Source organism: Chinchilla lanigera, unplaced genomic scaffold, assembly GCF_000276665.1.
Source record: "Chinchilla lanigera isolate Chin_1 unplaced genomic scaffold, ChiLan1.0 scaffold00002, whole genome shotgun sequence".
In the NCBI taxonomy this organism is placed as follows: domain Eukaryota; kingdom Metazoa; phylum Chordata; class Mammalia; order Rodentia; family Chinchillidae; genus Chinchilla; species Chinchilla lanigera.
The window spans coordinates 36737035-36749037 of NW_004955403.1; the positions used below are offsets into that span (position 1 = coordinate 36737035).

General features: G+C 33.0%; 1 protein-coding gene across 1 annotated transcript in view; it reads left to right on the forward strand.

The window, feature by feature from the left end:
• The window catches only part of Nek1 (NIMA-related kinase 1), a gene marked incomplete in the record, with an annotated part of 168654 nt that overhangs the window by 26787 nt on the left and 129864 nt on the right, over positions 1-12003 (forward strand). The window contains 6 exon segments of the mRNA XM_013513368.1: positions 1072-1139; positions 1273-1359; positions 2363-2417; positions 5146-5346; positions 8844-8904; positions 11113-11264. Coding sequence (XP_013368822.1) covers positions 1072-1139; positions 1273-1359; positions 2363-2417; positions 5146-5346; positions 8844-8904; positions 11113-11264 — 624 coding nt within the window.

Genomic DNA, 12003 nt, shown 5'->3' on the forward strand with positions numbered 1-12003 from the left:
GAATTATCTTTTTATTGTTGAGTTGTAGGCATTCTCTTTTTTGCATGTAATTCCCTTTTCAAAACATGTGATTGTCTTGGTTAGTTTTCTCTCATTGCTGGGACAAAATATCTGATGCCCAAAATTAAGGAAGGAAAGTTTGTGGAGGTTTCAGTCCATACTTGGCAGGTTACAAGGCAGAGAGGCACATGGCAGTTTGTGGAGGTTTCAGTCCATACTTGGCAGGTTACAAGGCAGACTGGCACATGGCAGAGGGCTACAGCTCATGGTGGCAGAACACAGCAAAAGCAACAAGCACGAAAGGGGAGGAATGGAGGCAAGCAGCCTCTTCCTCTCCCTTACATATGCAAACTATCCACCCCAGGGTGGGTGTAGCTCTCACACCCATACTCAATCAAACTCTAAAAGCCTGCCCCATGACTACATGAGGGTTTGGGGGGACACCCAGACACAAACCATAACAGTGATATATAAAGATTTTCTTCCATTCTGTCTATTCACTTTCTTTCTTTTTTTTTTTTTTTTTGGTTTTTCTCCGGTACCGGGAACCGAACTCACGACCTTGCGCTTGCCAGGCAGGTGCTTTTGCCGCTGAGCTAAATCCCCAGCCCCAATAAATATGTGTATTCTTCTTTTTATTTTTTTTTTATTTTTATTTTTTGTTTTTCTTCCGGTACCAGGAATCAAACTCATGACCCTGTTCACTTTCTTGATGGTGTCATTTGATGCACCAAAGTTTTTGGTCATGATGAAATCTGTTTCTTTTTCTTTTTTTTATTGGTACTTTTGGTGTCATATCTAAGAAACCATTGCTTACTTTGAAGCATGAAAATTTCTTGTTTTCTTCTGGTAGTTTTATAGTTTTAGCTCTTATATTTAGGACTAGAGTCCATTTTAAGTGTGTTTTATATATGGTGTGAGATAGGGAGCTGTATTTTTTCTTTTGCATGTGGACATCCAGTTATTCCAGAATTATTTTGAACTAGATTAATTTATGTGAAAAATAACATTGACTCAGAAAATGGACTGTAATAATATTTCTGGGTTTTTCTTTTATTCTGTCTTTTATAGAACATATTTCTGACCAAGGATGGGACAGTACAACTTGGAGATTTTGGAATTGCTAGAGTTCTAAATAGGTAACATACCAAATTTGTACTTTCTTTTGATCAATTTTCAGTGAAACTTCAATCCACGATGATATGTATGTGATAATTTATTATATCTTTAAATATCTCAAACTTCTCCGGTAACTTTTTGTTCTTGTTCTAGTACTGTAGAGCTGGCTCGAACTTGCATAGGGACTCCATACTACTTGTCACCTGAAATCTGTGAAAACAAACCTTACAATAATAAGAGGTATTTAAAATAATATTATTTATTTATATTCATTATTTATTTCCTTTAAATATTTATTTTTGCTCTGTTTATTAACCTTGAAAATAATATTTTAAAATCAGAAATATATATGCAAACATGTTTATAAAAATTTTTTAATATGATGAGGGGCATTGTATAAAAGGCATCTCATTGTCTTGCTGAAGGAACTATAGGAAGAATTACTCTAAATTAAATTAATTACTCTAAATGGAAGTGGAGTGCTTTCTTTGGTTTTTCTTTTTGTAAGTTACTTCTGTTGAATTACAGCTAATATTTACTGAACCATACTAAAAGCCAGGCATTGTTTGAATGCTTTCTTTACAAAGAAACTAACTTCAGAGAGAGATAGACTAACTTTTCTGAAATTCTACAGCCTGACAAATGGTGGAGGCAGTACCCAAACTAGCTATCTGGTTCCCAAACCCGTATTCCTACTCACTAAGCCATGCTGTTGCCAGCATATTGTACAGTATGTGAGTGGGAATAGCAATCCTGCTATTGAATTCCAGTCGCTTGTTATTTCCTGTCCTTCTTTCTCACTGAAAAGTCCAACCAAAAAACATTGGTTAGTTTGCTCTTGTAGGTTTCTTTCACATTTAATTTTAGTGAATTATATTTTTCCATGTCAATTGAAATGGTATTTTCCTTCTGTAATATTTGTAAGAATCATGGTATTTAGCAAGTAATTGAATAAAGTAGTTTGGCTTTTACAAGATAAGAATACCCGGAATGTGCATGAAATTTTTGTATTTTTAAAATATTTTCTTTAATGAAATTTCAAATAATTGCTTAGGCGACCATTATTTTTCTAGTCTGGGACAGCTATTTTTCACGTTTAGTGATGGTTGAAATTATTTAAGGAACTGCTTTATGAAGCACATATATTTCTAAGACATTTCTCTGCTGTTTATATTTCCTTTAAATGAAAAAATGTTTAAAGTGTATTCTGATGATAAGAAATTTCTCATTTTTGTCTTTCTAGTGACATTTGGGCTCTGGGGTGTGTCCTTTATGAAATGTGTACACTTAAACATGCAGTAAGTAAAAGTTTGTAGAGTATTTTAAAGATAGTGTCATGTTTCACATGACTGTCTTACACTAGAAATTTTTCTAAGTCAGTTTTTAAATTTCTCTTATTTCTGAAGTATAAGTCTAAGTTGCTTTATTTATTCTTAATGCATATTCACATTATATAGTGCTGTTATATATTTCATACTTTTCTCTGAAAAATTATTTCTTTTAGTAACTTTTATTTTTGAATTTTTTTTGTGTGCCGAGAATTGAACTCAGGACTTTGTGCTTGCCAGGCAGGCGCTTGTGCATGCTGAGCTGTATCCCCGGCTGAGAAATTATTTCTAATGAAAGAAATAAATTTTATCTTCTTCCTGGTGACAAATTGATTTACTATAAATTTAATGTTTTTATGTACTTTTTTTATTATTTACTTCAGCTTGTTCTCTCAAAACATTCAAATTATTTGTTTGGAATTGAAGTTACTTAAAGACCTTTGTTCAGCATACTTATCAAGAGACTATTAATTTAAATACTCCTTCACTCATAGTATTTATAATATTTACTTTTCAGACTTTTGAAATAGCGTAAAGCACACCAACAATGGAGAGTTCTTATCTTAAATAGATTAATCTTAATCACTTTTCATTTCAAAGTCTTTTAAAAGTGTTTCCCTACTGATTAAATAATACTGTAATTTCATTACACAAAATTTCAGAAAACACACACAAAAATAAAGAAGGATATAATCAGAAGGTATTCTTTCAATCAGTAATGAGTACTAATAATATTTTATTGTTTCTAGGCTTTATCCTAGATTAATTAATTAATTAATTAATTTTTTGCTCTAGCTAAAATTTTTTTTTTTTATTTTAAAGAAAGAAAACAGAAACCAGAATTTCAAAATAAGATGATAGGAGGGTAATAATGGTTAATAAATTGCATATTGTTATCTTTAAATTAGCTAGAGTACAAGATATCAACATTTAATTGTCCAAACAATATTAGCACAAACCTTTCTTTTCAAAGAACTAAGATAAATTAGTAGTGTAACTATTTCAACTACCTTATATATTTATATATATTTATATTTATATATTTAAATATATTTATATATATTTTTATATATTTATAAATATATATATATAATTTTTTGTTTTGATTTTCCCTTGCATCTTTTCTCTGTTCCCCCAACACACTAGATTAATTTATGAAGTGAATTTTGTGAGTTTTTTTCCTTAAAAGTTAAACTGCACTTTTGGTAAGCAGTTTTTATAATCTTTTTTTATTATATGATATTTTTTAGGGTCTTTTTTTGCCATTCTTTTTATTGGCTGCATAGATTTCTACTGTATTGTCTTTATCTTTTTCTTTCTTTTTTTGAGATAGTGGTTGTCAGATAAGTATTTGAAAAAATTAAGTTTTTTTGTGACAGTTGTTTCAGGTTCTTTAAACCATTGTGTGTTTATTTAATTCTTTCATGTATTTTGCAACCATTGGGTGTGTATTTTGGAATTGTTTACTCTTAAGAGGTCACATGAAACTAAGTGTTTTGCCAGCCTTGATTTATAAGAACTCATTTGGGTTTTTTTGTGTGTTTTGTTTTTGTTTTTTTGGTGCCAGGAATCAAACTCAGGACCTTGTGCTTGCCAGGCAGGTGCCTGAGCTATATCCCTGGCCCCAAGAACTTGTTTGTTGAGAGATAATGGAAGTTCCCTGGAGGAAAGAATAGAGAACCATATCTTTTCTGTATTTAGGATTCCTTTTTAGGAATACATAACTATGAGATTGCATTTTCTTAAATTTTTATAAACTTACAACATTTTAAATGTGCTAGGGGAGCTTAACATTTAGTAAAATTCTCTTACAATTGGTACAGCACATTTTGTTAACATGTAGATTAATAACATACCAACATCATGCAGTTGTTATTTGAACAGAGATGTGAAAAGTTTTATTTTGTCTGATTTCAGAATAAAATGTAACTTAGATTCTGGACTGCCCCACCTGTTTCCTTTTTACTTCAGTTGGAGTTTGTATTGTGTTTAATCCTAAAATAAATAGTCCTATTTAGCTTATATTTCACCTTGGAATATTTGCCACGTTGCTGATTCTGTAGCTTTGGGGAACATCACATACAAAACTAATAATGAACACTGCCTCAGAGGTTTATAGTTAATTTCTTATTCTAGTTATGATGACAGAGACATAGGAAGGCAGGCCTTAAATGAAGACTACTAGGTTATTTTTTTTCCCCTTTGTGTTTTTTTTTCCCCTTTGTGGTTTTTTGCCTAATTTTTCTACCACTGTGGCATTGTTTTTTTATCATCTTCATGATTGTCATGGTTTATATCATCACTTTGAATTAGTAAATTATTATTATTATTATTTTTTTTTGGTACCAGGGAATCAAACTCAGGACCTTGCACTTGCCAGGCATGTTCTGTGCTGCTGAGCTATATCCCAGCCCCACACACAAAAAAAAAAAATTTTTTTTTTTTTTTTTTTTGTGTGTGTAAATTATTCTTAAAGTAACTTGTAATATTGGATATTTTGAGAAATAATGTCCTGTTTAAAATACATTAACAGATAACCAAGTAAACTTCGCTCTGCAGTACATGTGCTGATTACATTACTTGAAAGAGGGTTATAGTTCTATTATGTATTAATAGAGAAATAATTATTTCTCATTGTTGATATTCAGTTTCAATTTCGACATGTTTCATGTATGTTGACTTATTTTCTGCATTTTAGTTTGAAGCTGGCAGTATGAAAAACCTGGTACTGAAGATAATATCTGGATCTTTTCCACCTGTATCTTTGCATTATTCCTATGATCTCCGCAGTTTGCTTTCTCAATTATTTAAAAGAAATCCTAGGGATAGACCCTCAGTCAACTCCATATTGGAGAAAGGTTTTATAGCCAAACGTATTGAAAAGTTTCTGTCACCTCAGGTACGTTTTTTAACTTGTGATTAAAGTTAAACAGTAGGTGATTGGCATTTATTTAGGACATGCCCTCAGCAGATCCCTGGAAATAGGTGCCTTTTTCTAACTGTTTCAGCAGCACTTGTTTTTACGTCTTACATAATCCCATTCCCGTCCATGTGCTTTCCAGTTTTGCATCAGTCCTCTGTCCCTTGGGTTCCTAATGGTGAAATTAACCATTTTGTGCTTCACTTGCCTCACTTATAAGTGGTAGGATTATAAATGCATGTATATATATTGTGAGGTTGTTATGAGAATTAAAAGTGAATATGCATATAAAATGTTTAACGTCCATCATATAAGCGCAGAAACTATTTCATCTATATTAAGTATCACCTATTATACTATATATATCATCAGCACAATTTATATGATAATAATTATATTGTCCTTGATGGAAAATAATTGGAAACCATAGTTTTGTAGGCATTTATATGTATATGTGGTGGATTATTGACTCAGGATTTTACCTCTAGCATGTAAATGTAAGTGCATAGTATTTATTGAGTCAAATTGAATTGTAATTTGATAGATTTTAGAAAATAATCAGTATCAAATGAACTGACATCATTATTCAGAAAAATGTGATCACCTGAAATTTAAATTATTTTGCTTTTCATTTTTAGTGTGGCTTTTGTTAATTTAAATACAGTAATTAAACATCTCTTCTGTAACTAAAATTTCCCCTTTTTCAACAGGAGTGAGACCAGCTAGGAAAAATATTCCTATAGTAATAGTGTACTGGACAACCCACGAGGCAAAAAGCCTTGATCAGAGATGAGCCTCTCCCACTGAGAATCCTGGGTTCTGCTATAACAGTCCCTGTATCCTTCTGGCTTAACAGAACATCTTTCTGAACACTCTTTAGAAATAGGGTGTGGATTTAACTGGTAATTCCGAAGAACTCGTTAGTAAGCAAGAAATCCAGTTACAGTTTGGAGATTAAATTACTTGTATAGAACATAGCAACAATTTCTTAAATGTGGGTGTTTTACAAGACTTCTTTGTTATAAATAACATTTGCAAGGACAATTTTATGATGTAGTGTACTGCTGGGTTTTGCCAGCTACTAGAGAAGAAACAATGACTTCATTTAATCTTGCTGAAGTTTCTTTCTCCATGAAGTTAGTACATACAGTCTCAAGGCTGAAGGAGTGAAATTTAACTAGCTAGTGTTGGAAGAGAAAATGTTAAAGGCTGCAAAACCTATACTGTGGGGGGAAAGTGCAGATAGTAATTATTAACAAATGAAGTATTTGACACGTAATAGAGTATTACATTGATTGTATACACTGACCCACCTTGTTAGTTAAGCACCAGTTAGATCTCATTTTTTATGAAAACCTGTTTGTTCTTCATATTTTGTTTTCTTGTAATGTATCACTTGTTTATTATTCAGGTGAGGTGGTTTGTGACACTATTTTTGTTTGTTTTTGTGTCAGAGTCTCTCTGTATTGCTCAGGCTAGTTTCGAACATCTAAATTCTAGTGATCCTCCCTGCTTCAGCCTCCTGAGTGCTGGGATTGTAGGTACATACAGCATCTGGCTATCTGATATATCCTTAAGGCTTTAATTTGAAACAGTTTATGTTTTACTATATGAACTGTTGTTTCCAAGTATTGCTATAATGCTCTCTACAATTTTTATTTTTAAGACTTAAATTCTCAGCCGGGCGTGGTGGTACACACTTGTAATCCCAGCACTCGGGAGGCTGAGTCAGGAGGATCGTTGCGAGTTCAGAACCAGCCTGGGCTACAAAGTGAACTCAAGGCCAGCCTGAACTGGGTAGTGAGACCCTGTCTCTAAAAGATAAAAAAAAAAAAAAAAATTCTATCAATACCATTAGCCAAGGTTGATGGCAAGTTTTCACTCTTGGCAATTTCTTCCTGGATATGACGTAACAAATCATGGATAACTTCTTATTAATTAGGAATTAGTAGAGGCTGTTCAATAAAACAATTTTGTGATGATGCAAGTGTTCCACATACATTGTCTGCTATCATAGGCACTGACCACATGTGGTTGTTGAGCACTTGAAATATGGCTGATGTGGCTGAGGAGTTGAATTTTTAATTATATTTGTTGTTTTTTTTTTAAAATTATATTTGTTGTAAATTTTCATTCAGTTGGCTACCTGTGGGTAGTGGCTATTGTCTCAGACAGTAGAACATAGAGATTCTGGGATCACTTTAGATTCTACATTCCCATTTTTTTGAAGAAAGAGTCTCATTATGTTGTTCAGACTGGCTTTCAACTCACTGTGTACCCCAGGCTAGCCTTGAACTTGGGGTGATCCTCCTACCTCAAGCCACTGAGTGCTGGGATTATAGGCATGTGCTACCACACTCAGCTCCTATACCCCATCTCTTAATTCATAAGAGTATTTGTAGAGGAGAAAAGACTCCTGTTCGAACAGTGGAAAAAATTGTTCAATTTTGGGGCAAGTGAGATTATAAAACACCCATTTTCTTCCAAGAAAAAGGAAAAGTATTAGAAAACACATTCATGTACTTTCTCTGAATTGCCTATAAAGCAGATTTCCACTTATATTTATCCTCTCTTATAGTGATTCCAAAATTTAGCACACATCAAAATCTCCTGGAGAGCTTTGCTGGGTTCTATGACAGTCTCTACTTCAGTACTAGGTTGGAGCCTAATAATTTGCATATTTAATAAGTTCAGGTGATATTGGTACTGTGGGTTTGAAAATTGGAGAATTACTGAGGTAGGGAATTCTCAGTGGGAAAGACTCATCTCTGATCAAGGTTTTCTGCCTTGTGGATTGTCTTGTCCACTGTTACTGTGGGAATATGATTTTCATCAGGCCTCCCTTCTCTTGAAAAAAGTTTAAATTCACTTTTCATTCCTTTTCCCATGCAGTTAGAAAAAAAAGCCTAATTTGAGTTAAATCTTGGTATCATAGTTTTGCACTGAAAAAAGAAATAGAATAAGGAAAGATAATTACTTGCAAAAAATATAAATGATTTTTGCTTTTCAAAGTACCTTTCCTAATGCTAAGGAATAAGTGGTGGAGTCCTTATAATCGTGTTGAAATACACTGATTAAATTATGTAAGAACATTTATCCAGTAGCGTACTGTTGAGCATGAGTGTAAACTCATTGGAGCTACTGAGGTGATGCACAGTAACATTACAGTAACTTAGAGGTTATTTTGAGTTTCTTGTGATAAGTGGTTCTTGAATAGTTTTGAAGTAAATAAGTGCTGTAGATGCATGGAGAATGTAAAGATTATTCCAGATAGGTTCTTTGTTATCTTGCTGAGGTATGGAACGGGTAAATAGTGTACGGGAGCATAGGTTATTTATTAGATTAATTCTAGGAAAAAGTCTGTCTGTAGAAGTAATACATTGGTAAAACCAAAAAAGGAAAAAATGTGATTAATGGGTAGGTTATTTTATTTTGGAAATTTAATCTTTTTTTTCCTCCCTCTCTTTTAATCTAAGCTTATTGCAGAAGAATTTTGTCTAAAAACATTTTCAAAGTGTGGAGTACAGCCTATGCCAGGTAAATGAAATTTAATATGAGACTTTCATGTTTTTGTAATAACCAAGCCTAAGTATACTAAAAATTTGTGTAGATAAGAAACCATAAGTTGGGATGATTGTAAGCTAAATTTAATCTTGAGGAAAAACACCTCAATTTACTGATGACATAGGGAATATGTAAGTTATTAATAAATTTTTTAAAAGTGTCTCCTTCTTACCTGTTATATTTAAAGAAAATCTAGCTTGAAATCTTTATCATATGCTTAATTGACATTTTGAGAATACTATAAAATTTAGGTGTAAATATTTCTGTAAAATATTTTTCTTTGAGAAATCTTCATATTATGAAAGTTTCTAAAAGTAAATTAAGGTGAATTCAAGCAGTTTATTAAAAGTAAGTTTTTAAAATTTGTGACCATTGTGAGAGTATCTGTAGGACTATGGATGTGGTTATGTATTATTCACACACCTATATCTGTATGAGAGAGAAACTAGTTTTTTTCCTGTGCAGAATAAATTCAAAATGGATTTCTGAAATCAGAAATTATTTAAGGTGTGAGAAGTATATTGTTTTTCAAACATACTGCTTGGCATATTCTGTTCCATTTTGAGTTTGGATAAATTAATAAAAATAAATACTACAAATATGAGTCCATATTCACTAGAAGTCGTGTGGCATTGTGTTCTCAGAAAGGCCAGCTGTATTCAATCCTTCTTAAAAGTGAAAAAACTTTTTTTGCAGTGCTGGGCATTGAGCTCAAGCCCTTACACAAGTGCTCTACCATTGAGCTATATGTCCAGCCTCATTTAACCCTTTATAAAGACAGTTGATCTGGAATTTAACCCTTTATAAAGACAGTTAAATTCATCCTCTCATTGTGCAGACACTTGCAGGAGATTAACTCATCCTATAAACAGAATCCACAGGAAACTGTAGCTGGATGTGGTGGTACATGCCTGTAATCTGTTATTTGGGTGGCTGAGGTGGGAAGATCACCAGTTAAGGTTAGTTAGCCTGTTCAACTTAGCCAGGCCATGTCTCAAAATAAAATTTAAAAAAAGTCTAGGGATGTAGTTCAGTATTCCGTAGATTCTGTCTTTAGCACTGTGAAAGGGGGAGGGGTTGGCATATACCAACAGAGTCAGCATGGTCTCTTCTGGCAGGCAAGCCTTATAGGAAGTTAAATCTTTAAAAAAAGAAGTAAAATCTAAATTAAAAGTCTTCTTGTCACAAAAGCCAGAAAGACCCACCGTTAGTACATTCCTTCCACGTGGATAAAGGAATTAGAAAGTTATGTAAGAAGAACTGGATAAATGAAATGTTTAGTAGTCTGGGTTAAAACTGGAGCGGTTTTTCTGATGGATTTAATAAATTTCTTTTCTTGTTGGGGTTTTTGTTTTGTTTCATTTTGTGGGTTTTTTGGTTTTGTTTTGTTTTGATTTTTAAGACATGGTCTCACTGTATAGTTCAGACTGGCTTTCAACTCACTGTGTAGTCCATACTGGTCTCAAACTTACAGCAATCCTCCTGCCCCAACCTCTTGAGTCCTGAGATTACAGGTGTGCAGCACCATGCCAGGTTTGATAGTCTTGATACAGATTGCCTTCCAGAATGTTTGGCTTCTTTATATTTTCATCAGCAGTGTATAAAGTTAATTATTTTGTGGTACTCTTAATGAATGTTTTAAAATGTTTGTTCCTTGGTAGGTCTCTAGGTATAGGCATCATTCAGACTATTTATATAGAATATAATACATAGACTATAGATGAAAAATTGTGCATAGTGATGGAATTAATGTTTAACAGTTGGTCTGGAATTTTGTTTTGAATTTGAAAGTAATTTCTAAAATGATTTTTTAATTTGTTTTTGTCAGCTTTATTAATGTATAATTTATATACTATATACAATGTACAACTTAAAGCCTACAGTCTGATTTTTTTTCAGTGTATTCCATACATGTAGAACATAGTTAATTTTAGGAGGTACTTTCTTATATGAAAAATTTCAGCATCTTAGAGGCATTTGGTCTTTGCTTCTTTCATACAGTTGCTTCAGTATAAAAAAGTTGTGGCTTTGATATATGCTAAGGACTGAATAAGATAATTGATGAAAAGTTTCAAATGCTGTCAGTGACTGTGAAAACAAAAGAGTTCTGTCTTGAAGAATTTTGAAATAAAAATTTAATACAAAGAACTACTAGGAGAAAATCTTTGTGTCTTTATGTAGTTAAAAGACCAGCTTCTGGACAAAGCTTGGCTTCCGTTGTGCCTGCTCAGAAAATCACAAAGCCTGCTGCTAAATATGGAGTACCTTTAGCATATAAGAAACATGGAGATAAAAAGTTACCTGAAAAAAAACCACTCCCAAAGCATAAACAGGTATAATCATGTTATAGACTTTTGTTAAAATCTGTCATAAAATTTTGTTTTGTTTTGTTTTGTTTTTTGTTTTTCTTCTGGTACCAGGAATCGAACTCATGACGTTGCGCTTGCCAGGCAGGCGCTTTGCCGCTGAGCTAAATCCCCAGCCCCTGTTATAAAATTTTTCAAAATGATTACTATAAATTAGTCTTCAGGTAAGTTATGTAGGTCAGCATCAATTTAGGAGACAAGAGCTACTCAATTATTTGAATAGAAAGGCCAGTGGTGCCAATAATCTTATCTACTTGGAAGGCTAAAGTAAGAGGATTACAAGTTTAAGGACAGAATGACCAGTTAGCAAGACTCCAACTCAAAAAAATTGAAAGAGCTAGGGTAGAATGTTCACCTAGCATGCAAGAGACTCTGGGTTCAATCCTCAGTATCACAAAATGATAATAATAGGAATAATAATAATTGGAACAGGGAAAATTTAATGTACTGTAATTAACTAGTTTCATGGAATTAACCTTTAAAGGTATAAAGAGAATGCTAAAGAGTATATTATAGGAATACCAGATATAAGATGCAACTGTTACTCCTAGTGCTGATGCAGAGTATTCAAAGAAGGAACAATTTTTGAAGTTCCCTGACCTTAAGGCTGACATTTGGACCTTACTGGGTGGGGTATAGCTTAGCCCACTGGATGATGAATCTCACTGAGCTGCTACAGTCAGTGTTTGGCACAGGAAACTCTCCG